Source organism: Serinus canaria, chromosome 3 (assembly GCF_022539315.1).
Source record: "Serinus canaria isolate serCan28SL12 chromosome 3, serCan2020, whole genome shotgun sequence".
Classification (NCBI taxonomy): Eukaryota; Metazoa; Chordata; class Aves; order Passeriformes; family Fringillidae; genus Serinus; species Serinus canaria.
The window spans coordinates 79,547,075-79,573,709 of NC_066316.1; the positions used below are offsets into that span (position 1 = coordinate 79,547,075).

Sequence of the window (26,635 nt, forward strand, 5' to 3'; positions counted from 1 at the left end):
CAAAATCATGAAAGGCAACAAAGTTGTTGTTAACCAATTCCCACAGTATGAGAATGAGGAGGAACAGAAAATTCTTTACTGCAAAGCAGAAAACTTCTAGAACATATTGGCACCAGGGGCTGGGGACTTCGACACTATCTGTAGGTTGAAGGATACATTATTCATATTGACGACAAACACATCCATAAGGGGACACTGAAGGAATTGGGTAGGGGATGAACCCACGGGGGAATACCTGGAAACAACCACACTATGGAGTACGTTATTTTACTGATGTTGGAGTCAAAATACTGGGCTGGGTGCAGCACTGATGTTAGGTGCACTTGCTCTGTAGGAAATTTACCTTTCTTTCTCTGTAATTATTTCATAGCAGAAACGGTGAGAAACCTATAATAGAAAATTTTGAATAAGTAAGGCTCACACCCTGTGAACACTTAAAATTATTCATAACTTTGTAGCTTTGGGTAAGCCTTTGTAACATCAAAGGCCCTTTTAAAACTAATACTAGGAGTCAATTCTCCTATAATTACATGGGGTTTATGTTTGACGTATGACCTACTTGTCCACAACCATTTAGTTCACAACATAAATTTGTTTGTGAATTTTGTTTCATTGGAAATGAAATCCACCATGTGGACTAATTATTTTTCTTCCTTAAAAAAAAAAAAAAAAAAAAGGAAACAAACAACAACAGAACCCCAAACCACCACACTCAGAGCAGCATGTAGACAGTAGAGTCCCATGTTAGAACACTTTAATAAATTCATGCTTTGTAAAAAACAACAAAATAACTCAGTTGAAACTGTCTATTGCCTGCTGTATTTTTCCCACAAAATCTAACCCTACTCCGTTTTCTTCTTTGGGACTCTCCTACTTGGTTTTGATAACTACAAGGACTAAGGATTACTTCACTATAATCCTGTCTTTGATCATATATTGCTATAAAAGTAACCTGTGCAAACTTGCCTATTTTTTAGAAGCTTTGCAGATAATGTTTTCAAATAACTCTCTGCTACCACAGAGGGTCTTGTCACTTCTTAAAAAGTAAACACTTCTAACATTGCAGAAAGACTCCTTTATTTCAAAGTGAAAGTTTCTTTCCTTGGTGTCCTTGAATACTGAGCATCATCTTCTTATGTACTGTGAGGGCAGCATCCTGGATGAAGTGTGCAGTGGTGACAGTGTTCATAAGGTAAAGGAAAGTCACACAGGCATGTCAGGGTGGACTTACAGTCTCTTGATAAAAGATCTCAGGAGAGGCAGTAGAAAACCTCACCCCAGAGCAGCACCTGCCTGTGTTTCTTACAAGTACAATGTGACAGCATTCAAGAGCTGAGTCCACATGGATTGGGAGAAATTCAGAAAGCCTTGTAAAGCTGTAAGAAAGGGTGGAAAGGGGTTTTTTTCACAAGGCAGAGGGTGAGTAGTAGTGCCACAGGGCACAGTCCCCAGTGCTGGGGAGCCTGCCCCGTCTCAGCAGAGGCCTCTGTGCAGACTGAACTTTGCAGTCATGATGGAGTGACCCCAGTCAGCTGCTAGCTCAGGGGCAGAACCAGAAGAGCAAAAGCATGAAAAACTGTGGGTTAAGACAATGATGTTTTAGTGGATGAGGGAAAGAGGAACAAAAAATCCCCCCAAACATACAGACAATCACTCAGCACCTCCCACAAACAAGACTGCTGATGTTTAGTCAGTATCTGAGCAATGGTCACTGTGGAAAGACTATGCTCTGAGTTTTTACTGCCACGCCTTATGTTATGTGCCATGGAACATCACTTTGGTCGATTCAAATCAGTACGATCTCTCCCGCCGCCCCAGGCTCTTCCCCACCTCCAGCCTACTTGCTGGGCCCTGTGGAGCGAGACACTGAGGAGGCCCTAACAGTATGCAAAAACCCTGTTTGTCCACGAATCCGGAGGAGACACCCCCAGGCACAGCCCACAGCTCCTGTGGGGAGGTGCCCCATTGAACAGACCCAGGTTCCTCCCGGCGGTGGTGTGGCAGGAAAGTAGGAGGTGATAGCCCCATCTTGACACAGAAGAGACTGGGCATTGAAAACTCCGTGAGACCAGCCGGTTGTGCAGACCTGGAACCTGGGGGGTCGGGACCCGAAGGGACTCATCCCTGGGCCCCCAGGCCTGACTTTGCGGCCAGCAGCGGCCCAGCCGGGAGGCGCAGCAGACCCCGGGACACCCTCCCGCCACTGCCTCCCAGGGCACCGTCGGCGCCGAGCTGCTGCATCCTGCGCTTGGATCGCAGCAACGCCGTGCACTGCTACGGGCTTGGGGAGGAGTGACCTGGGAGCCGTTCGGCGGAGAAGGATCTGGGGGGGCTGCCTGACAGCCCGTATGAGCGAGCGGTGTGCCCAGCGGTGGCAAAGAACGCCAGTGGCATCTTGGCTTGTATCAGGAATAGTGTGGCCAGCAGGACCATGATGAGGTGGTCATTTGCAATGATGAGGCCGCACCTCAAGTGCTGTGATCAGTTTCTGGGCCTCTCAAAAAAAAAATATTGATGTGCTGGAGCACGTCCAGAGAAAGGAAAGAGGGCTCTAGAAAACTTGTCTTACAACGGACCGCTGAGGGAGCTGAGGTTGTTTAGTCTCGAGGAGGGTCGGGGGGACCTCGCTGCTCTCTACAACTGCCTGAAAGGAGGTTTTGGGAGCCGCTCTCTTCTGCCTTGCCTATTGTGACAGGACTAGCGTGAATGCCCCTAAACTGAGAGAGGAGACGTTCAGATTAGACATTAGAAAAATATTTATCACCGCTAGGGCAGTCAAAGGCTGGAATGGATTTGCCAGGGAGGTGGTGGAGACGCCATCCCTGGAAGTGTTCAGGAGGTGTCCGAAAGCAGCGCTGGCTGATGGGGTTTATGGGGGAACTCCTGGATTCCACGCAGGCGGCGCTGTGACGGGCGGGCGGGCGACACCGCGCCTGCGCCGGCGGGAGAGCGGGCGCTTCCGGCGCGGTGCCGGCATGGCGGGAGCGTTCCTGATGGAGATCAGGCGGGCGACGCAGAGCGCGCTGCTGGTTATCCGGTAGTGCGGGGCATTGCCGCCCGCCGCCGCTGGGGCCGTGCGGGGCAGCCGGGGGGCGCGGCGGGTTTGGCTTTCGGCGTCCTTAGCCTTCAACGTGGGGACCGGGTTGTGTGCGGGCGCGTCCCCCTGCTTGTTCGGCTCGGCACTACTGTGCAAATAAATTTTTCCTGAGAACGGTGGATTGTTTCTCTCGGCTGCTCCTCGGTCACCTAGTGGATCTCGGGGCGCGACTGGGGCTGCGGGGGAGCTGCGGGCCGGCCCGTGTAAAGCAGCAGCGCACCCCGACAACTCCTTCCCGAGGCATACCCGTTGCTTTTCCTCCGCAGCGCGGCGGCGGAGCTCCCCAGCGCGCCGGTGGAGGTGTCGGTGTGCGCGGATTCCTTGGAAGTGAGGAGCGGCGGGAGCTGCGATGCGGCGGCGCTGCCGGCAGGGGTCAGCCTGGCGCCGTCCTCGTGCCGCGGGCTCCGGCGCCTGCGCGGGGACGGGCTGCACCTGCACCTGCGCCTGCGCCACCCGCCCCCCGCTGCCGGTGAGGGTGGGTAGGGGCACACCCGGGGCAGACGCTGCGAAACGGAGGAGGGTGACCTGGAATTTGGCAGGTTTATCTGAGAGAGGCTGTGAAGTGTGGATTCTGTAGAGCAAACACCTTCTGGAATTGTCAGTTTTAGAAACGGAAAGTGCAAAAGTGACGTAACGAAAGGGAAACGCGGTGTGTTCGGGATCTGCTCACAGTTCCCCCCACCCATACTTCCCCATAGTACTTCCGAGTGATTTTATTTCTCTCCTGTTCCGCATTGGGTAGCTGAAAATCATGGAATCATAAAATGCTAAGGGGCTGAAAGGGACTTTAAAGATCATCTAGTCGGAAGTCCCCACTGCCATTGGCAGGGATATGTCCCACTAGAACAGGTTGCTCAATCCTTCCCCCAGGATTTGAACACTGCCAGGGTTGGGACATCCTCAGCCTCCCTGGGCAGCCTGTGCCAATCTCTCATCACTCTCACTGTAAAGAATTTCTTCCTAATTCCTAACCTAAACTTCCTTTCTTTCAATTTGTACCCATCACTCCCCATCCTATAGGAATGGTGTAATCTGATTCATCCAGACAACGACTATGCTTGTCCATCCCTAACCACTTAATCATAAAGGGTTAGTGTTGGGACTCATTATTCTCACAGCTAGGGTTTCAGAGGTTAATGTCACAGGTAACATCTGCAAAGTTACCCTTTTTACTTCCATGATGCTAATTCAGGTCTAGGATGTGTTTGCAATAAATAGGAGGCATTATAGAAGCTATAGAAGTACAGCTTTCTTTGATCCTGGCATCCAAGCTCAATATGTTTAGAATCATACGATATGACACAGAAAAATATATTAAATAACACAAAATTGTCATTCTGAGCTTTTAAAGTAGAAAAGGATGATAAAATATGTAATATTCAGTAATGCAGCACCAGAAATGCATTCGAAAACTCTGTTAGTATGCTGAGATGGCAACTGTGATTATGACAACTCAGGTATATTAAAATTATTTAATGTGTCCTATTACTAAGACATGTTTCAAAAGACCAATGATGAACTTTTAAAAATCAACCTTGGAAAGTCATGCTAGTGAAAAATAACTATGTGAATGAGGTGATATTGTATATTGGATAGTCTTAGTTACTCTTTGATGTTTTGTATTATTATGCAAAATAGTTGAAATTCTGGAACATTTTAAAGTACTTTTCTCTTGTGGTTGTATTCTAAATTTCAAATACTGAATGTCAATGCTGAGAGTAAACTTTGATTCTTAATTTTGAGAAAGTGGCTGATGCAAAGCGTATTCATACCTAGAGCTAGGCTTACAGTTTTACTTTTCTTCTGCTTAATGTTGTCAGATAATTTGAGGAGACTTTTATAACTTCTTTTTTTACTTTGGAGAAGTTGTTTGAGCTGCCTTTTGTGAGACTGTTTTTGCTTTCCTGGCCTGCAGAGGCCGTTGCTCACCATCTTTTCCTGGAGTGGTTCCACAGTGGTTGGTTTCTTACCTGCCTGAAAATGTAAAACTAGTGTCTGACCCTGCTCCCCATCCTGACTATTTGTGTTACATATTGGTGTGTCCCCTCATATTGCAGATACATTGATTATCAGAAATATCATTACAAAGGTGTGGCATTGAATTTTGATTTTTATAATCTCTGCAATTATATCAATATCAGCTCCCCTTCTAAAGAGGATTTGCACCTTGAAAATCATTATTCACATATACAGTTTCCTACTTAGTAATATGAGGCAAGAGGTGGAGATGTCAAGTTTTTCCTAAATCTAAATACTTGCTTTTAAAAAAAATAAGGTTGTGTTTAAAATGTCAGCCTTTTTCTTTGTCTGTTAGATTTATCCTTTTTGGTTTGAGGTATTTGACAAGATTGTTTTGTACAAGTGACTGAAAATTTTACGTTATTTTGAAGATTTGTATTTTCCCTTCCATCTATAGATGTGGTTTTTACTTTGAGGGAAAGCCTGAAACCCAACAAGAATTACATTTTTTACTGTCAGTCCTGTGGTGACATCGTAGTGAACGTCCGGTGAGTACTGCAATGTCTTGTATTTATAGCAATAAATGCCATAGAGACTGGTATTCATATTATTTTGTGTACTTTGAGACAGCTAAAAGGTATTTATTTTGAAACTGACAGACAAGAACACATTTGAAGCACTGTAGATGACAAAAAGCAAAATTACCTGAAGCAGTTTTTAGCTGTTTATTCATGTGCTCCTTGATTTCTTTCTTCCTCTGTATTTCAGGTATCCTTTTCAGTACTTTTCAGTCTCTTATAAATTTCCTTCAGTCATCATTCTGTAATTATAAATTGGCTGCTCAGAATGGAGATATTGACCACAGCTTCCTTTTATCTTTTAAGCAAAGCCTGCCTCCACATAGTTCAGGGATGCTAAATTTGGGAAACAGGAGCTGTGTCTTAGCTGTGTGACTTGTCCTTATCTCTGTTCCTTAAAAGGTCTGCAGATTGAATGAGACTTTTAATAAAAAGGTGCTGCATTGTCTAGCTTTTCTGATGAACAGCTTTGACAGCTTCAGCTGAATATATAAGAATTGTTAGAGGTGCACTTACAGCCTTTTATGATCTGTGTGGCTCCTAATATGTCTCATTCTCTAAATTTCTCTTCTGTTACTTTCTTGTCATAGGTATGGATTTATGGCTAGCTGAATGTAACTAAATGAGGATTTCTTAACTTTCACTTCTGAAATGTCTCATCAGAAAGTCTAGTAATAATGCTTATTTTGATACATTTGTAAAGTAATGGAACTTCTAATTTCTAGTCAGTAACATTTGCATTCAAAACATGTTGCAGGTTTATATTTGTATCTCCAAGTGGGAATTTTCCTCAATTTCAGCAAATTCATATCAAATTCAAATGCATGTAGGTTAAATCTTTTGGTTCTGCATCGTGTAATGTGACACAAGCAGAATTTTTGAGAAAGGAAGAAGAATGCATGGCCATGCCTTTTTACTTGGCATTTCTGCTTTCAGGAAGCCTTTGAGTCCTTTGAATGTTGCCACTAAAAAAACCTAAGACAGGAGTAGAAAAGTGGAGCTGACAGTGTATCCAACACATCCAGCATTTCCAAAAAAAAGAGAGTAGTGTAGTCAGAACTTCTAGCTACAGAATTCATGTGTTCCTCTCTCCAGGAAAAATTAAGTATGACAGTGACAGCAGAGGTGGCAGAATTGAAAGGAAATTGCAGAATTGTGTGAAAGAGAGCATATTGAAGTCTGAATTACTTGGCAAAGGTCTGTAATAAGAAACACCTGATATCTAGAAAATCATACCTTTAAGAAGAAATTGAAATAAATGGAGTTTAGTGTAGATTAGGCTGTGGAGAAGACATAAGATTCTCACAATATCTGGGAAGTTGCTGTAAAGAAGGTGGCAGTAATCTTCAGCTGAAGCATGAGGAATCTAGGTTAAAATGAAAGAAAAAAACAAACCAACCAACCACCCCAAACCTATTCTAAAGCTTTTTTTTTTTTTTTTTTTTTTTCTGTTAGAGCCTGCATAGGAATTCTTCCTTTTAAAGATTAGATTAAGAAATGTACTAGGAATGGGTTAAATGTAAGTGATCCTTCCTTGATGCACAAAAATTGACTCTATACATTTTCTGAAATCCTCTGCCTCAGTCTGTTTCCTTTCATAAATTTGATAGCTCTTCAAAGGTTAGGGTTATGCTCTTTCATGCTTTTCCATTGCCCTCACATTACAAACAGAGAAAATTATTAGATTTTTTTATTCTTTCATCATGCAAGAGCTGCAAAGAATTAGGGATGCTTTCTTTTTTCTTTCTTTCCTTCCAGTTTGGCTAAGTGTACCTCATGTAAAAAATAAGTCTTTAAGACTTTATTTCTGTAATGAAGAAATTCTTAAAGGCTTGTGGTGTGCAGATGGCAGGTGCCCACCAAAGCTGCTTTATCACTCCCCTCATCAGCTGGACAGGAGAGACTGCATGTAACAAATTATAATTGGTACTGCACAAATATTCCATGGAAAAACTCATGCCAGGGGAAATCTAATCACACTTTTCCTACATAAGTAATGTTAAGCCTGACAGTTAACTGACAAGCTGGGCTATCCCAATATTTTTAATAGGTAAATAAGGGAAACTGCAGTTAAAGAAATGCAGTTGTTCTTCTTTTTCTCTGATAGAACTGAACAGTTATTAAATGTTTAAAAGTCTAAAGTCGAGTTTACTTCAAGTTTTCAGTATTTTCAGTAGCAGAATGGCATTACTGGGTATTAGTTAATAATGACACTTGGGGTTACTTTTCTTAATCCAGTCTTACAGGGGTCTCTAATGTCAAATACTTACTTTAGCCTGGAAGATCATTTAAGAGTTATATCCTTATAGCAGGGCTCTTATAGACTAGTGCTCAACTTCAAACTTTTAAAAATAACTTAATTACCTAATTTTCTGATTGAAATCTGGGAACTATCTACAGCAGGCGATTCAGCCTGGCTAGATTAGACTTTCAGGAGAAAGCTACTCCTAAAGGTACCAACCTAAGAATTGTTTGTTGCTCTCTGACTGTGAAGGCAGCCTAGGTCGTTATTTTCAAGTACAAACTCAGTTGTTATTAGGAGCAAGTTTGTAAAGATAAGTCACTCTGTATTCTATGTTTTATTATGTTATTTAGTAGCCTCAAGTTGGTTTTGTTTGTTTTTCTAGGAAGACTCCATTTTTATTAGTGTTACAGTTTTCCAGTTCTGGTGACCCAGGATATGGCTTCCCACCCATGAGTGGCAAAAGCCTAAAATACAGTGGAAATGGTTTATTTTCTGTATAGCTCAGAGTTAGGAGGAGTTTATTTAGGAAATTCCTACTGGCTGGAAAAACTGCTTTTGTTGGAAAAAAAGTGAAAATCATTATGCTGTAGACTGTGAGAGTAAAGAAAGGTTGATTTAATGAAACTGGAAAGCATGAGTGTGCAGCTTAAGGTAATGTCTGTCTTTTTTTTCCCTTGTAAGAAGATTGCTGAGCTTTTTGTTACTTTTGTGCAAAAATACAGGAAGACTTTTTTTTGCAGTGAGTCCAGGCACCGTAACTAATTGTAAAGGCTGATGAAGAATCAGTTATTAGACCAGCATCAGAACTAAACTGTCACTTTGGCAGAATTGAGTAGTATCTCAAACAGTATATAAGACCAGGGAAAATGAAGACAGACATGGGCAGTGCTGAGAGATGATCTTACTTAGTTTTGGTAAAGCTACTTCAGAGGATCAGTTATTCCAACTTTCATCTGCAGGTGGAGCAAGCAGAGTTTAAAATGTCTTGTGTATCTAGGTAAAAAGGTTTTTTTTTTAATAAAACATTTTTCTTTCACCCACGGAACAATTTAAAAGGGCCAAGAAGCTACAGTGAGAAGAAATGACATCTTCTGAAAATGTTAGTCTGGGAACTGCAAGAAAGGGAGGATGCCTAACTGTTGGCTTAGCAGCTGTGTTTTTATTTGCAAAGTAACATCATAAGCAAAGTTGTATTTGCAAGTTTTAAGTAAGTAGTAGAATCAAGAAACTCTGGTGAAGATTTCAGGCGACAGCTGAGGAAATAGGGTAACTATTCAAGGAAACTAGGCTGAGAGCAAAAAATGCAAATCCAATACAACTAATAATGAAAACAAACTATTTTTCCAGAAAAAGTATCCTTGGTCCATACAGCTACCCAGGAGAAAGGGATTTGCCTTTTTTGTATATGACTTCTGAGAGTCAGATCTGAGTATCTGAATCGAAATTAAGATTGAGTTATCCTTTGTTTGTTATTTAGTTTGGTTTTTTTAATGAAGATGTACTGTGGTATATTTTTTCAGGTTTTAGCTTTTTCAAGCCTGGTATCTGAGATGACAAGCTGAATCTTGCTGTGGCATGAGTCTGTTTCTATTGTTTTTATGGCAACATTTGATGCAAGCGAACTGTACAAGAAGTAATAATAAATGTAATTGCAAATGCTCATTGTCATATTTTTCATGACTGGGTAGAACTGTTTTATTTTTGCCACGTTAAATAATTTCAAGAGATGACTATGTCAAATTCTGCCTTATAATCATTGGAGATTCACCCTTGGGAAATGCTTCATCACAGATTTGGCAGGAAAATCAGCCATTGCTTTCTCAGAATTCACCGAAAGAAAGTGCCTTTGGCTGGAAAGAGAGTCCGACACTTTCTTTTGAGAAAATGCCATACTTCCCCCACTATTTGTAGGAAGCCAAAACTCTCTTTAAGTGTCTTAGAAGTGAATTATAACATAACTGAAATATTTGTCTTTTCTTTCCTCTAAGGAAGTTTCTCAGAGTTCTTCCTCTACCAAGTGAAAACTGGAGTGATTTAGTTGAAGAGTGGTGTTGCCACCCCGACCCCTTTGCCGGAAGAACTTTGCACCCTCAGCACGGTGACTGTTTTGTTGGGGACACTTTTTTCCTGCTGAATTCAAGAAATGAATCACATGTGCCTGAATCTTCTGTGTGCTGCTCAGAGGCTGGACACCATGTTTCGCAGAGTGACTCCAACTTGGTAAAGTATTTTCTTCAAATAGTTCTTAGGTGAAGTTATTTGGACTTTTTAATTGTAAAGTACTTTTTTTAAAACTAGTTTATTTAATTTGTACGTATTACAGAACTGTTCTGAAGGTCATAGGGAGTTCTTGACATTCACAAGAAGCCAGAAAATACAGAAGCCAGAAAATATTCCAGGCTGTTTTACATTTTCTAAAGCTCACACCACAGTCTTGATACTGACTTCAGTATGCAAGTAGAACTTAGTACTAGAAACAGAAGCTACTTAATTATGTAGTTCTAAACCCAGATATTTTCCCCCCAAATTATCATGAGTGAAGGACATCAGAATTCAGTAAGTTAATAACTGTGATGGGTTAGGTGTTTGTTAAAGGCTAGTGGAGCAAAGAATGAGGTGGAAATTGAAGTAGCAATTGTTTTTTTCTTACACTGTGACTTGAGGCATAATCTTGACTATGATTAAAGAGAAGTGGGATTTTTTTTTTTCTCTTCTTTTTTAGTTTTAGAAAGACGTGGAAATATCAGAATGCATGCTTTGTGTTTAGATGTGGCTGGCTTAGGTTCTGAAAGCATAGTAAGGAAATTGAGTTTGTCTGCTCTGTCTAGTGAAAGGAACCTGCCTTCCTATATTGTAGCTCTTCATGTTGATGTTTCTGAGGTGTTCCAGGGTAAGATAGATTATCAACCAAGTCTGTATGAAGAAGGTTATCATTTGGCTTAGAAACATCAAAATTTGAAGTTGCCCATCACCATTTGTTGGTGGTTATGTTTCGGTGGTGGGATAAAACCCTTGAAGAAAGACAGTTCAATGATTTACTTTTGGACATCTAGCCAAAAGCTGTATAAGAGTATAAGACTTCAAGCAATGATCTTTTCTTCTGCCAGAAGAACATCCAGAAACTCAGTTCACCAAAACCTACATTTCCATAAAACCTTTTCTGTTAATCTACGGCATGTCTGCATTTGTACTGACAAAGGTTGGGCCTACACATGCTGTATTTTCTCACAATTGAAAGTATTAAATTGTCTGCATTGCTGCCTTGGCAATTTGTGTCTGTAAAAATTGATGGCTTATTCTGTAGAGATTTCCAGGATGAAACATTTAATCTCTTGAAAACCAGACTCCCTAATTTCTACCTGCTGCTAATAGTGATATGTATTATCCCCAGGAAGAGTCACCAGGATTCTCACAGTTCAGTGGCTGCTGGTGAAGTGCTCCAAGCGACCCCTCTGAGTGGGGAGCAGTTTTGTCCTGTGGTCCCTATCTGCAAGGCTTGCAGCTTGGTCCCTATGGTTTCTTGTTCCATTGTTCTTTGAAAAACAGAATATGCAGAGAGGAAAATAAATCAGTATGGCAGAAGCAGATTAATTTGGTTTAACTCTGTGACAATGGAGTTATTTCTTCTAAGTTTCCTTAAGAAGGAGGTGGAGTAGATGATACCAAATTTTCAAGAGGACAATGCTTTCTGCCAGTGGTTGCCAAAATGAATTCTTTCATTTCAGTAGTCTTAAAAGAGATCTTAGAACACCAGGAAAAAATACGGGAAGAGGCAGGGCTCATGGAGTTCATATTGCACACTTCTTGATCAGAAAGAATGCTTGTGAGTAAAGGATTGATTTGGAGGCAGAAATGTAATAAAAGGATGTGGAACAAAGATTTTACTGAGATGTGGGTTGAACCAGGGTAGCAGCAGAACTTTTGAATAAGGGAGGAGGCTGTGTTATGTCAGAGGCATACAATAGTAGTTTAGTGTGATGAATTTTCATGTTTGCTTCCTTATACTTCCATCAAAGTTGAGAATTTGTTCCTTGTTTATGTCCAATCCCTTTTTCTACATCTTTCACACTTGCAATGAATTCTCATTTCTGTGTTTGCTTATTTCCAGCATCACTCAGTTGCCAAGCAAATGAGCACAACTGTTAGATCCAGCAGAAGCTAGACTAATAAGGAAAAAAAACCCTCATACTGAAGCAGAAAATTCTTCCATAATATGAGTAATAGAAAGTTACAGGCAAGACAGATTGCTATTGGCATAAATGTTCTCATTTTAGAGAATATTATTGCAGTCTGCCCCAGTATGAAAGTTCCTTTTTAATTGCATTGCAGTTCTTTGGAAAGTGTTTGCCTATGACCAAAATAGTAGCAGGAATGTACCAGAGATACTTAAACAATCTTTTCCAGACTCCAGTGGGACCAAGACAGCCTCCGTCCATCGCAAACATATTTTTCACATCTATTAGTCTTCCAGTGTAACATAGTTCTTAAATGTCACATGGTCTTGCAGCATCTTAATAGTATCTCTTGGGGAAAATATTTTTCCTGACACCTTATCAGTGATCCTTAGGAATAGGAACAGAAACTATTAGGCTTGTGATCCACCTGCATCTGCAGATTGCCAGCAGCTGCAAGTTGTCAAACAGATAAATTGTTTTAATTAGTTGTGCTAAAACTATCCCTTTTTCCATTGAAGCATGATACAAGGAGTTAGTGGTGTTTTTTAGGCACAGTTCTCAGTCAGCACCTGTAACTATAGTCAGAAAAAAAATTCTCAAGTTGTAGCTTTCAAGGAAGTAGTATGTATTCTGTACTTGTACTGTGCAGTATTTGTACCAGTCTGAAACATTGGCTTACACAAAACCTTGTCTGTTTATCCTTGTTTTTCACACTGAGCAAGTAATTTCACTGCATATGTTTGAGAGGAGCAGCAAGGTAGGAATTGGGAAAGGGGATAACTGCATATATATGAATCAGATGTTTTTCCTGATCTCCATAACAAGGGAACTGTAGTTCCAACATAGTCAGCCCTCAGGCTGTTAGTTTGATTCTCTATTTTTGACCATCATTAAGGTTATATATATATGTACTGCTTTCAGATTAGAGCTCTGATGTGCTACACCCAGGTTAATAAACCCACACAGAAGCAATTTTGAAGTTTAGACTTTTGATTAAAGTAAGAATTGTGCTTGCTTTTTTGATGTGTATCACTGTAATTAGTAGGAGTCTAATAGGGTAGATTTCATCTAGAAGTGAGATCTTTTTCAAAGCGCAGTAATAGATGCATAAAGCTAAAGCAAACATTCAGTGATGTCTGGAGAGTGTAGAGACTCCTCGAACTAGATATTGTTATCCACATTTTTTGTTTTTAATAGACCCTTGAGGACATTGCTTCCTCTGAATTTATGAAGACTTTTTGAACTTTTTTATACTTTTAATATGAAAAATGCTATCCTCTACTGAGTACTAAACTATATTATGCATTGTGCAACAAATGCCTTCCTGCTTTTTTGTTACAAACAGGGTTGGAATTTCATAGCATGAGCTATGAGGGCATAGGTTTGGGTTTTTTTCTGTTCAGCTTTTCCTAAACGTTTGTGATTTTAGGTATCTTGATGATACCCTCCAGTTTTCTGTCTTCCATATGTTCTCCTGTTACATGTATTTTCATGCTACATGTGGGAACTGTTTTGCACTTCTGACAGTTATTCTTTGTCAATATCTTTTCTGTATTTGTTTGAATAGAGGGAGAAGCGTTGTTCAGGAGCAGGATCCACTGCACCTTTCTGGAATATCGTGCTGTGTTGTGTATTTCAGCTGTTTCCTAGTAACTCAAAATAATCTGCAGACATTTTCTGCTCTCTGCTGAACATTGTACTGGTATTCAACTCCTATAAAACTGTCCACAGTAAACTGTTACAAAAACTTGTTACTGAGTAATGGTAGTCACATTGCAGCATACTATTTTCTGTATATATTATGGAGTATTTAATTTCTGGTGCATTATTTCGCCCTTAGCACAATCAAATTTAGCTCATCATTTTATCACCCAGTCACTCAATATTACAAGATTCTCCTGTTAGCCGTTACAGATTGTGCTGTGTGGATATATTTTTAAAATTGGTATGAAACATGCAAGCAAGTCCAAGTGTAGAAAGTTGAAGTAGTGAAGGCATATATGTGTGCAGGTAAACATAAAGAGGACAGAAACAAGTAAAAAGTTTCCTGTCTGCTCTGTAAATTATGCTAAGCTATGCATTCCTTTTTCAGAATATCTGAGTGACATTAAATGATTTTTTTTTTTGTCCTACAGAAGTCAAAAGATAATACCAGAGTAATTTGTAAGCGCTGCAAGACAATGCTGGGAGAAACAGTTTCATCAGGTACGAGATGTGCAAACAAAACTAGACTTGACTGCATCAACCATTGAACACTGGAGGATAAAAACAATGTAGGAAAACAGTTTATCAATAAGGTGCAGTGGTAATTCCTGTGTGTTTGTCTCATTCCTTTCTGGAACAGATGAAGTTATTGCTTCCAGTGTTAGACCTTGAAAATTACTTTCAGCAACAATTTTGATTATCCTTGTTTCTGTGGCATATTTGGCTAATTCCAAACCTTTAGAAGACTCAGTGCATGACTCCAGTTTACTAGGAATCCCAGTAAAAGTGGAGATTTGAGAAATTACAGGTTGCTTGTTCTCCTGTCAGTTCTGCAGAATAAGTGAAAGGTAAATTCAGAACTTGATCAACACAAGTAGAAGCTGAAGATTGCTAACAGTCAGCCTGGTTTTGTGGGGAGGAAGCCTATTCAAAGAAACAGGTTATGTCTCATCCTCATCCAGTGATGAGCTGATGGGATTATCAGTTTAAAAGCTGTAATTATATTGGATCAGCAGGGTTTACCTGAAGTGGTGTAAAGATGAGTGTCTGGTTGTTTTTAAAATTCAGCTATTCTTGGAAGAGAAGCAATGATAAGACTGTTATTATTAGGATTCATTCTTTCATCCTCCCTCTCTTCCACTGCATCAGTCAGTGTGAGCCTGCCTCAGTTCAGAGATCTGGTGAATATAAAAACTTCTCAGAAAATGCAAAGCCTGTTTAAAAAATGCCATAGGGTGAGACAGGACAGAAGGTCTTTGTCTTCTGTTACAGAATGTTCTGATTGTCCTGTACAGGGATATGAACAATACAGGCTTTAATGAAACCAAATTTAAGGTACAATGTTTGAAAGCCCTCAAAGCAAGATGTGACTTTGGGAAAGGAGTGCTGGGAAAAGAGCATGAATAACAAGGTCATGACTAATAGAACAGTGAGAGTGGGAAAAGGCAAACACTACTGATGTGCAGGGGTTTGGTATGGACTCTCACATGGCTGGAGTTTGTTGGGATATCCTTTGTTTTGGCCATGTTTCTTCAGCAGTGAAGGAAATTTTGGTAGAGTTCAGAGAACAAAAGAGATGTATAATGTAAGTCTAGGCAGAAACATCAATGTGAAAAGAGACTAGAGAGCAAACTTGACTGGCATGCTTTGGTGCTTCCTCATGAGCTGATCTAAATATTTTGAAGATAAAACAGGATTAGAGCAGTGTAGCTGCAGAGACCAGGTTCAGCTTTAAGATTCCCCATGGGCTATTCCTTCCCCCAACTCTATCCACATTTAGTTGTATGATTTTTTTTCTTGGCAAATCACAGCTTCTATCTGTCTGCAAGCAAACATCTGAATTCCCAATACCCTTGTAGCAGTAGCACCAATTCCTTTCTCAGGTTAATGGCTGAGGAACTAGAGAGACTCTCTTTTCTTCCTGTCTCCAAGAACTCACATAGCATGGAGCAGACTTAATTAACTTTAGAGGTAAAATATAACTTCCTAACACTGAAGATAATTTAGAAAGTGTAGTATTTACCTGGAGAAGGGGTTACCAAGCCTTTGGAGGGTTTAAAATAGATTAAGTGTCTTCCTGAAATGTTTGCTTTCATCCATTTTTAATGGTATGTGTGGTCAGAGATCAGATAAAACCCTTCCATCCTTGAAACTTGTGGACCAAGTTAATCTTTCAGTTGTTCACATGCTGAGGCTTAGTAGAATTAATTTATGACTCTTAACCTGTCTTGCTGGCCCTCTGGTTAGGCTGTATTTGCAGCACAGACCCAGATCTTCAATATGATTATCTTTGACCTGCCTTCATTGATGGGGATTAAATTATGTCAAACACTTCTATTTAGTGTGAAAAGCTGTCTTAGTGGAGTTTTTGGTGAACAGTTACATTGAAATTCAGAATGTATGCAGTGTTAACGTTGAGTGAGTGTGATTTTAGGAAAGAAGTTCCATTCTGCTCTTTGAGCAAAGAAGGAAATTATTCCCCCGTGTGAGCTGTTATTAAAACTGTCTCTAGTGATTCACTGCAGCATTACTAAGCAGCAGAGGGTACTAAAATACTTATGTAAGCTATGCTGATCTCAGTGCTTTAGGAAAGTTCTTTCAATTCATCTTTCGGGTTTGGCTTGAGCTCTTGCTTGCTTGGTTTCAAGATGATTGTTCCCAGCATTAAACAAAGATCAATATGAATGAGAAATTGCTGATCTTGTAATTAGCTTGGAGCAGTTTTCCTCAGGCAGTGTAGGTTTTTTGTTATGGTTGCTTCTACTCCTACAAACCCAAGCAAAATATGATTGTCTGCTGCACCTCTTAATTGACTACTGAACAAATATTTGATTAGTGTAGTGATATGGTGACTTACAGTCTTATCTTAATAAGTTGGTTATTCTATTATAGTTGAAAAATGTTTTTTTCATTTTAGGTACCATTAAATATTATGTCACTGAGGTGATTATTCAATCAGCTGAGGGAAGTTTCAGTCCAACACCAAGGTAACAAAATAATTGCATAATTTGCTCAAGTATGTGTTTTAGAGAGGATGCTAGAAATGCTTTAATTTTGTAGTTTCTTGAATAATTGCATATATTAACAGAGTGCAATTTTATATAATCATCACAGAATTAAGCATTGTAAAGGCAAAGTAGCCTGAATTCACTCATGTGCAGTTTTGTTTGCTCATCTTTGTGTGTGATGAAGGAGATTGTGTATAATTTGTCACAGTGTCTCAATATTGAGGTGATAAGCCAAAATAAAATACTGTTTTATTTTGAATTATGTAATTTTGCACAGTGTCTGGTGACTAATTATGGAAACAGAAGTCTATTTTGTGTTAAGTTAAATTAAATAACCTCTGAAATGTTTAATTCGAAGAGAGACTTTCAGATTTTCAAGTAATTCAGTTTGAATTTAAGACTAAGATGAAACAGAACTTGATCTAGCTACCTGGTATCATGTACAATGATACCAGGTAGCTAGATCACAATTTAATCACAATTCTTTCTTTTTGGGAATTATATTTGAAACATATGCAAAATTCTGAACTTCGTGTTCAAAAGTGCAAAATATAACGGGGAAAAACTTCTCTTCAGCATTTGACAGTTGGTGTCAGCCAAAATAAAGGGTGTAAAGCAATTTAGAATCCTGATCTGTTAAAAATTCCTGTTGCAGAAAATAAAAAGTTTTCTGGTTTTGAGTGAGAGGAATATAAAGAAGCCCCATCTTTCAGTAAAATGTGATTGTAGGATGTAGTGGAATTGAAGTATGAGTTACTCATTTACCTGTAGTGCATAGATATGAATGACTGTCTTTGTAGTTGCCATGAAAACATGCAATAATGTGGTTAATTCTTAAACAGGTCTCAATTCATACAGAGCATTGTTGCTCAGTGTCTTTTGGAATTATCATCTGCTAAAAGCACATTTAGATTCACCATAAAAGGAGATAATGGAAAAACCTATATTCTGGTGAGTTTTTAAATCTTCATCTTGGTGAAGAAGATTAACCCATGTATGCCAGTTCCTAAAATGTATTTTTATGATGTTCTTAATTGTATGTTTAAAAAAATTACCAAATTCAAGTTCTTGAAGTAGTTCTGAGGTACATCTGTTCAATTAATAATATCCATAAGTTTTTACTCTAATTAGATGTGCATGTAGAAATTTTATTGGTACAGTAATGAAAGTACTACAGATGCACTGTAAGTACCACAGAAATAACACTATTTTGTATCCAGAAAATATAGAAAGCTTATGTTTTAATTTTTTAATGTATATTTCACCTTCTTGCTCCAGCACTTCTTCTCTTTAATTACCAGAAGTGAATCCAATTGTGTAGCATCTTTCACAAGCACTGTCTCAAGTCAGCAGGGACTATTCGTGTAGTCAGTACATTGCAGTGTGAAGTGAAGACAAAAATAAAATTGCCTATTATACTTAATGTTTTAATGCTGTTAAACTTGGTTAAGCTTGATATTTAGATGGTGACAGCTAGATTTCTCAAACTTTTAAGATGGATAAGAGTTAAGTTAATACTGTACACTTGAAACCAGAGATGTTTCTTTTTATGTCCAATCTAAATATGGGTATAAAGTTTGTATTTTTACGGTTTAAAGAAATAATTCATAGACACAAAGAAATACATGATTAGAGATTGCTACCCTGGATAAACTTATAAATGCACTTTCTTGAGGCAGTGTAATTATATAAGCTGTTTTATATATGCATTATCCAAGTTCTATGATTTTGGAACATCCAGATGCCGAGGGAAGTGTATATCTGTTGCCTTTAAATAAATTTTAGTGCCAAGACAACATTGTACAACCTCTGAGAAATATCTGTTCTGTGATGGTAAAATGAAGGTTTTATAAGCAGACCCATAACTATATATATTCTAATTGAGGAGTCAACAAAAATCATTGTGATTTTTCCCTTGTATCTTATCTGTTCCCAAGTTACGTAAAATTCTGGTGCTTAAGTCTAGTAGTTTAGATACAGCAAACTGATTATTTTTTAACAGAAAAATCACTTTTTATTTAGTAGCTGGCCATTGCTCTTAGCTCTGAGCTGCATTTTTGTCAATGTATTGAGTAGAGGAGCAGGCCAAATTAGGGACTGGCTTCTGATTGGCATCTTTTCCTTTATGTTGGTTAGTTGTTAGTTTTTTGCAGGTGTTTTTTTGGTATTTAACATCAGAAAGTCCTTACTCCTGTCCAGGGTGAGGTTCTGGCTACTGTCTACACACCAACTGCTGTTCTGGAGTCATGGGTTAACTCTTAGGACTCAGAGGCCTTGTGCACACAAGTATAGTGTAAGCTCTGTTTATATTAATGATTGTCAATTATTAATATAAACAGTAAAACGTGGGTGCTTGAGGCTGTGAGCACACAGCCAAGTTACACAAGTAGTCTCATCACTGATGCATCATGAACCAGCTGTCCAACTTGTTTGTTTTGATAATGAGCCAAAGATTCTAGTTCACAGTCTTTGTGCTTACCTACATGAATACACACAGCTTAAACTGTGTATGTGATAATTAAGGTTAAGGTTTCTCACAGGTCTTTTAAATTTTTTTAAACCACAAATAATATGTATGCATATTGTCCTCATTTCCTCTGGATGTATCACTTAACATTACCAATTATATTATTTGCACATACCATAATATGAGTTTCCATTTTTTAAGTTACACGTATTCTGTTGTTTAGGCTGTATACTACTTAGGTTGGTGTTTTTTTTAGATTTATTTTTAAAGGATGTCAGTTTTAAAAAGTTTCTTTGTTTCAGGGGGAAAAAGTGGTGCATACAGATATCTCTGCCCTCTTCACATTTGTGAATCACTTGCCTCCTCCCTTTGCCCCACTGTTGAAGGGTTCCCTGCCTTGTAGTTGCATGACTTAGAAGCTGAGAATATGAGGACTGCAAACAGATAGTGAGATAGGAAAACGCAAACAGAATGGTGCATTATTGGTCAGCATAGCAGCATCTCAAAAGATACCTATTTTTTCTGTACTGCAAAAAGTGTAGCTTTGAAAGCAGTAAATAAGTAGTTTTCTGAATAGATACGGGGAATTCAGGTCATGGATGGGATCAACCTCTTAATACCCAAAAAGATTGCATCTGTGAAAATCAAAAAGTGTGCAGTGGTTTGGACTCTTTGAACACTATCTCCAGTCTTTCAGTGTTGAAGGAAAGATGTTTTTTGGAGTGGGATTAGACTGTAAAGTGTTTTGAAAATAAGGCAGCTTGTATTTCGGAGTGAGCTGAGAGGAGTGGGAAGATATCCCAAGAAAATTAATACATAACAAAATGGGAGAGATGTTTTTGAGACCTGATTATTTTCCCTGTCTTGGAGGGCATGAACAGAACCTATCTGCATTTCTTAAGATTGGAGGTGGGGTGGACATTGCAGTGGTCAAGCAGTGAGATAATGAGAACCTTGCTGAGACTTAGCTGCCCAACTCTCTCAGAGAGCCTTAATCTTTGTGAAATACATGGAAACGACATCTTTATGTGAGCACTCTGAGTGTGAGAACGAAATAGCTGTAATGAAAGATGTTTGCATTAGTGACGTGTGTGATTATGAAAGTAATGGTAATGTCTGCAATAACTAGGGAAGAACTAGCAAGGAAAAATAAAATATGTAGGGATTTTTTTAACCAAAGTTAAATTCAAATTGATGCCTAATTGTCCACAATTTGATGCTGGAAACTCAGACTGAGATATAGGGAAACTGATCACACAATCTAAATTGTGGTACTTCAGCTGTTTGGTTCAAGTCCCATGAAGGATAACTGGGGTAGATTTGTTGCCAGTTTCCCCCAAAGAACATATTTTTAAGTCTCTTGACAAAATGATTTGAAACCAAAATAAAACAATGAAAGGAAGATCAACAACCCCCCAAATACTTTTTTTTTTCTGATTCTATCATTTCAGAAAAGGTAATCAATGGCACTGTGAATGAATTCTACACTTTATGTATGTAATTTTCTGTAAAGTTTCTTTTTTTAATGGAGTTAACGTGGAAGGAATTTGCTTGTGCCAGCTGCTGTACAAGGAAGTAGAAGAAAGGAAAGATTGCACATTATGAATAACATAGTTGAAAGCTCAGCTCAAAATATGAAACTGTTAGCCAGAAATGCATGTATAAAATTCTTAGAGTCAACACACTGAGTCCGTGTGAGCAATTGTTCACTCAGATTGAAAACAAGATCAAAAAATAACTCATGTATGAAGAAAATAATGAAAATAATGCCTAAAGAAGTAAGTGTAGTTCAGAAGTTGATTTTGCTCATGGCTGGGAATCCTTTCATCCCCAGAGATTCATTTACTTTCTCTATATTGTGTGCTAAGTTATTAATACAGATCTGTTGTGTTGCTGGTGAGACAAAGGCATTTATACAAGTTCTAGAACACAATTGTGAGATGCGACATGTGGCAATTGTGTAGAAAGAGGTGCTTTTCCAATGGTCTATGTTGCAAATGAAATGCTTTGGTTGCTTTCTCTGCAGCAGATTGGAGGAGGATTCTGAAAGGAACAGACAGCTATTGCTACATTGTTCCCTTGTCTAGTTTGAACGATATTTCCTTGCTGAATAGCATCCCCGGAAGCTCCTTCCACACAGAATTGTTAGAAATTTCAAAAGGAAGAAACTCTGTTCAGTTTACATTGGCAGTGGCACGTGTTTCTGCACCATTTTCTTCCAACACCTCTTCAGCACTTGGCTTTAAGCACCTTGTGTAATGGTCCTAGCTAATGAGGTATATTTTGCAGTTTGGGCTGTAAATGTGTACAGTGAGTTACTGGAGCAAAACTGATGAACAACCACTTGCAAAGCCAAGTGCGGTTTCTTCTCATCATTCATGTGCATATGCTGAAGCCATTCTCCTCCTCCTATCCCCTCCCAAGATATCTTTATCAATATATCTCATTCCTTCTTTATGAAGCTTCCACTGTAATGTTCTGAGCCTTGGGCTCAGATAAATTGTGACTGTCACATTCAATTACAACATATACTATGTGTCCTGTTAATGACTGCTTTCTCCCTCCACAGGGGATATCATGTGTCTGCTACATAACATCATGTAACTTGTTTTACTTGAAGCTGATTAGATCATGAGAAGCAGAAGATTGCTCTCTAGTGAGCAACACTGTATAAATCCCATCTTCTATGATAAATATTTCATATATAAACATTTCCTACAGATGCCAGATTTGTAAAAATTGATTTCCATTGTTAACTTAGATCACTTCACTACTGCAGGCTGTGAATTAAGCAAAAGCCTGAGTTATTTGTATGGTGTTTAGCAGGAAAGCCCTGGATCCAAGCCCTGGATACCAAATCACACAAGGATTAAATAAGATCCCTAATGGGATGCAAAAAGTTCAGATTTCTCAAAACTCTCCCCTTTAAATATCTCTCGAATTGCTGTGAGCAAATAGGGCTGAAGAATACTAGTCCCATTATGAAATTTGATATTTATTTTCCACGTGAAGGTCTGCTGCGGCTGTTTGTAAATTCCAACGTGCCTTTTATACCCTGTTAATTGTTCTCTTTTTCCTTGCATTTATTAGGTCTGTAGAGTCATAACCACCATGGTTCTAAAAATCCTCAATTTTTGGCACTTCAATGGGCAGTCTTTCAGTTCTCTTTCTTTAGCCCTCAGTTGCTCAACACCATATGCTTGGCTAATGCCTAAAATATTATGAAATTGGACAAATAATACATCTGGTACTGAAAGAGATGACTTGGGACTATTTCTTTTGTTCCTACCAAAGGGAATGTGCTGCAGTCACAAAAAGAGGCAGCTTCAATACTGATAAATCAGTATTGTATTACCCTTTTTTCTCCACTAAAAGCTGTGCAGACTCTGCTAAATAATAAAAAGTCAATTTATGTCTGTTAATACTTTGTTAGAAACTTTATAAGAATGTGGCTTTAGTATCAGCTGCTTTAGGGTTACAGTAAAGTAACAAATGGAAGTGTATGTAATGTGCAGTAAACTAAATTATTTTTCATTTATAGATTTGGCTTTTAAATTCTGACACATTGCTGGTAGAGTCTTTAGGAAGTTCCTCATCCAACACTGATTTTACACTGTTTGGAGATATCCTTACACCTAGCTCTGGGCCAGTGGGAACCTGGAATGCTCTCAAAGTCCTTTACCAGCCATGCATTCAATGCAGAAATAAGGAGTAAGTACAACCTTTTTTAAACTCATATTCTGGTATTCATTTGCTTTGCACTAGTATTTCTTTCATGTTCTTTGGACAGTCTGTTAATCTCAGATATAAACCTCTTTGAATTTGCATATTTCGTAAAATTTTTTTTTAAGCAAAATGCCAGAAGAGTAGTATTTGGTTTCTATTACAGCCAGAGAGAATCTGGTTGTTAGACTTTTGCATTTTAATATTAAAATATAGACCAAAGAGTTTTGTTGTTTCTAAGGGTGCATGTCGGTAACTTAGGTATTAGCATTTAAATTTAATTTGTTTTCAGCCCAGTGATGACATTATTTCAAAAAGAAGCAGGGCCCTGAGAGAAGGGAAAAGAGAGGAGGTGAGGAAGGTAGTTAAGTACAGTGTCATAAAAATGTTTTTCTTTGATATGTCTGAGTGTACTGGAGCCCTCATAAAGGAAACATTTGATTTCAGCAAGCTTTGAGTTCAACGTTATGAAAAACATACACTGCCTAACATGTTGGAGCCTTTATCTGTTGGAGAGCAAAGATAAGAGCATGCTGATTAAACAGTGGCTCCAATGTTTGCAGGTGAGGAAGTATGATTTAAGCATAAATTACTGCTTTCTTTGTGCAGGGACAGAAAAGAAAGCATCAATCTTGTGTAAGTCACACTTAAGTTGTGGTTTGTTGTTGTTTTTTCTTTAAACTTTGGAAACTAGGTGAAAGATATAAATGAGTATGGATGAAGACATTCAAGCCAGACTCAGTCAACAGACAAATAATTTATAGCCCAAGACCTCATGAAAGTACAACAGAAATGTTTTCTCATAGAGACAAGGAAATGTGTATATGAATTTAATATTTTGTAGGAGAAACATACACCTTACAAGCACGTGTAATTCATTATAGTGTGTTTATCCTGAATGTTGCCAAGTGTATTCTTTTTATAATTCAAGCAGATGCAATAGTGAATAGCAGAAATAAACTGTGATGAATGTAGAGAATGCAAAATTTTAATATTTAGAGAAAAGGTCATTCTACATTGTTAATGTTAGTCATGTAAGAGAAAAAAATACCTTTATTGATGTAATAGCTTCAGAAGATGGCTTTGGAAAACCTTTATGATCTAAATGTTATTTAGGGATCCGAAATACATCCTGAAGTATTATCATTTAAACTGCTTAATCTGAGAATGGGAGATGTTTTGCAGGAATCTGTCTGAAATGAAAGATATTTCACTTACTACTCTTAAGTCTTACAGAAGTGTAACTTAGAGTTTTGCTTTTCAAATTTCATTTCTTTATCACTGAGAAAACTTAATTATCTTAGCACACGTTCATCTACTCTGACATGTTATTGAGATAAAAGTCATCTACTTAGTCATTTCCCTGGCATTCACAAATGCTTTTCTTGAATGGAGTTCTCAGCAGCAGTATTTTAGTGTCAGATTGTATTCAGTTCTTTTCTATTTCCACAGACAGACTTGTTGGAAATCACTTTTTTTCAACTTTTTTTCTCACTCCACTACTTTGTATTTATTTTTGGGATTTTGCAGTGAGCATAAGGAACAACTGAGGTTTTAATTCTTCTCTGACAGCAATTAGTATTTTCTCTATCCAATTCCTGAACAAATGAAACAACAGAAGAGAAATAGTGGAAGATTTTTTTTTTTTAAGCTTCAGAAACCAAACTGCTGGTTTAGTATTGTTTTTCCATTTTTATATTTCTAGGAAAGAGCAGTAAAATGGACATTAGCTCTTCAATCTGTTTCCACTAACTAATTTATCAGGTGGCCTCAAGTACCACCTGAATCTGTGCAATCAGACTGAAATCTTTCTATATCGATTAGGAATGTAAACACAGCATATGCAAAAATATCAAGACCAGTATGATTCATTTAATGTGATGCATTTGCATTTAGAACTCAAATTTTATTTCAAGAATTCTGAGCAGAGTATCTGATTTCTTGATTAGTGCAAGTTCCAAAATTTTCAGATGCCCACATTCTGATGAAAATTATAACTCTTACCTTGCTGTCTTCTGCACATACAGCTGCCTTTGGAATAATGGAAAGGTTTCAGAGCCCAGGGCCTGCTTCCCATGAGAGAGGAATGAGCAAGGACAGCTCCAGAATAGAAAAGGATCAACAGGAGGTCTGCATGCGACCTAGACCCCAGCAGACCCCAGTAGCTGCAAGGGATAAGAGTGCACTCTGGCATCCTGTTTTAGGTCAGAGGGCCTGTTCAGTTGCTGTGAGTCCCTGGGTACACTTGGGTTCTGTCCAGTTCTGGTGGGGCCAGAATCTGAGCTGTGTGATAGGAGGGGAAGCAACTTTCTTACTTGTAGACAATGCAGAATTGTGCTGGTGAGCTGGGCCATAGCTTAAAACAGATTAAGGTAAACTAGAAGTATTGTTTTTAGTATCTAAATATAGTAGCACAATCACAGATTTGTAAAATATGGGTAAAGAAACGAAACAAAATCTGTACTTAGTTTATGTACACAAGATAAATCTACTTATTGTGAAATAAATACATGGTTCCATTGTAGCAGTTGACGTCTTGGGCTTTGTGAAATTCTTCCTTGGAAAATGCTGCTGCTAAAGAGAGTCTGACTGATATTGCCTAATAATTCACATTCAGGCACCCTTTCCTGGGGATGCACTTGAATATTTTTCTTGAGGGGAATGTAGAAGCTTTTGAATGTGATCTTCATTTCAAGACTTCCAGGGTGTCAGAAGAAATTAATTGTCTCACTTGAAAACTCATTTTATCCCTCCTTTATTCAGAGCTCAGTTTTGCAATTCTTTGTAATTAACTTAATGCTTAATGCTCTTCCTTGGATACAGAAGTATTTTTCTCCTTAAACTAGGTATTATGTCCTGTGAACAACACTGCTTCAGTGAGCAACAGAACTCTCTTTCCTCCAGTAAATCACTGGCATATCTATCACTGTACCTTACATTCAATATTGCTCTAAATGTTAACAATGCAAAGGAAACAAACATTCAAGTAGGATAAATGTCCATGGTTCATTACTGGCTGCTGACTGGTAATTACCCATTTGGAGTTATTGCTGTTTAGGGGTGGCTGATACTGAAGCCTTTTGTAGGAAAGCTGTGGTCTGATTAGGCTGAGCATTGCTGTGAAAGTAATTACCTGTTATGTGGCATCAACAATACGCTGATTTCATGTCAAATTTCTTGATCTGTGTTGACCATCAGCTCCTCTCCAGGTAGATTGCAGTCTAATAAGCAGCCTTCCTCTTTTTTTTAGGTGTAGGTGTCCTTTATCAAATTACATCCTAATTTTATACAGAATTTTTTTCCTTTTGGTCGTGGCCATTTCTGTTCCCAACATATGTCCTGTTGGTGGCCCTTCCCAGCTCCATGTTGTCTGTGGAAGGAAGAAGCATTTCTCTTCTTCCAGTCTCTGGGAGAGCAACTGACATATGGGATAGGAACAAACTGAACATGTCATGTGGAGCCTCTCTCCATATACCTTTACTTTGGCAAGGAATTCTTAACAGCTGTTCTCTGGGTATTCTCTGTATATTAGGCTGCTTTGCTTGAGGACATTAAGTAACTTTTAAGGCATTGTGAAGTTAAAATAGGGTTAAGTGTATCCAGACATGCTACTTATAGTAGCTCTTGTCATTTCTCCTTGGAGCTGTATTCCTCTATCTTCCTGAGGGTAGCCTTTAAG

The 26,635-nt window shown here is 38.6% G+C and overlaps 1 protein-coding gene and 1 long non-coding RNA gene across 4 annotated transcripts in view; one reads left to right on the plus strand and one right to left on the minus strand.

The window, feature by feature from the left end:
• Positions 1-2,934: 2,934 nt before the first annotated feature.
• Positions 2,935-26,635, plus strand: part of UBE3D (ubiquitin protein ligase E3D) — a 76,711-nt gene continuing 53,010 nt past the window's right edge. Inside the window, exons 1-8 of one of the 3 annotated variants that reach the window (XM_030236573.2) lie at positions 2,935-3,037; positions 3,364-3,572; positions 5,514-5,604; positions 9,868-10,099; positions 14,190-14,259; positions 16,676-16,745; positions 17,609-17,717; positions 22,775-22,944. In XM_030236573.2, the coding sequence (XP_030092433.1) occupies positions 2,976-3,037; positions 3,364-3,572; positions 5,514-5,604; positions 9,868-10,099; positions 14,190-14,259; positions 16,676-16,745; positions 17,609-17,717; positions 22,775-22,944 (1,013 nt within the window). In that variant the 5' untranslated portion in view covers positions 2,935-2,975. The remainder of the gene's footprint in view (positions 3,038-3,363; positions 3,573-5,513; positions 5,605-9,867; positions 10,100-14,189; positions 14,260-16,675; positions 16,746-17,608; positions 17,718-22,774; positions 22,945-26,635) is intronic. The other 2 variants (XM_050972932.1, XM_050972933.1) reach the window with 2 other exon arrangements.
• On the minus strand, positions 5,768-25,678 carry LOC115485011 (uncharacterized). Its single transcript, XR_003945755.2, has 2 exons — positions 24,961-25,678; positions 5,768-5,876 (listed from the first exon to the last, which is right to left on the minus strand). It is a non-coding gene; the product is annotated as an uncharacterized LOC115485011 (long non-coding RNA).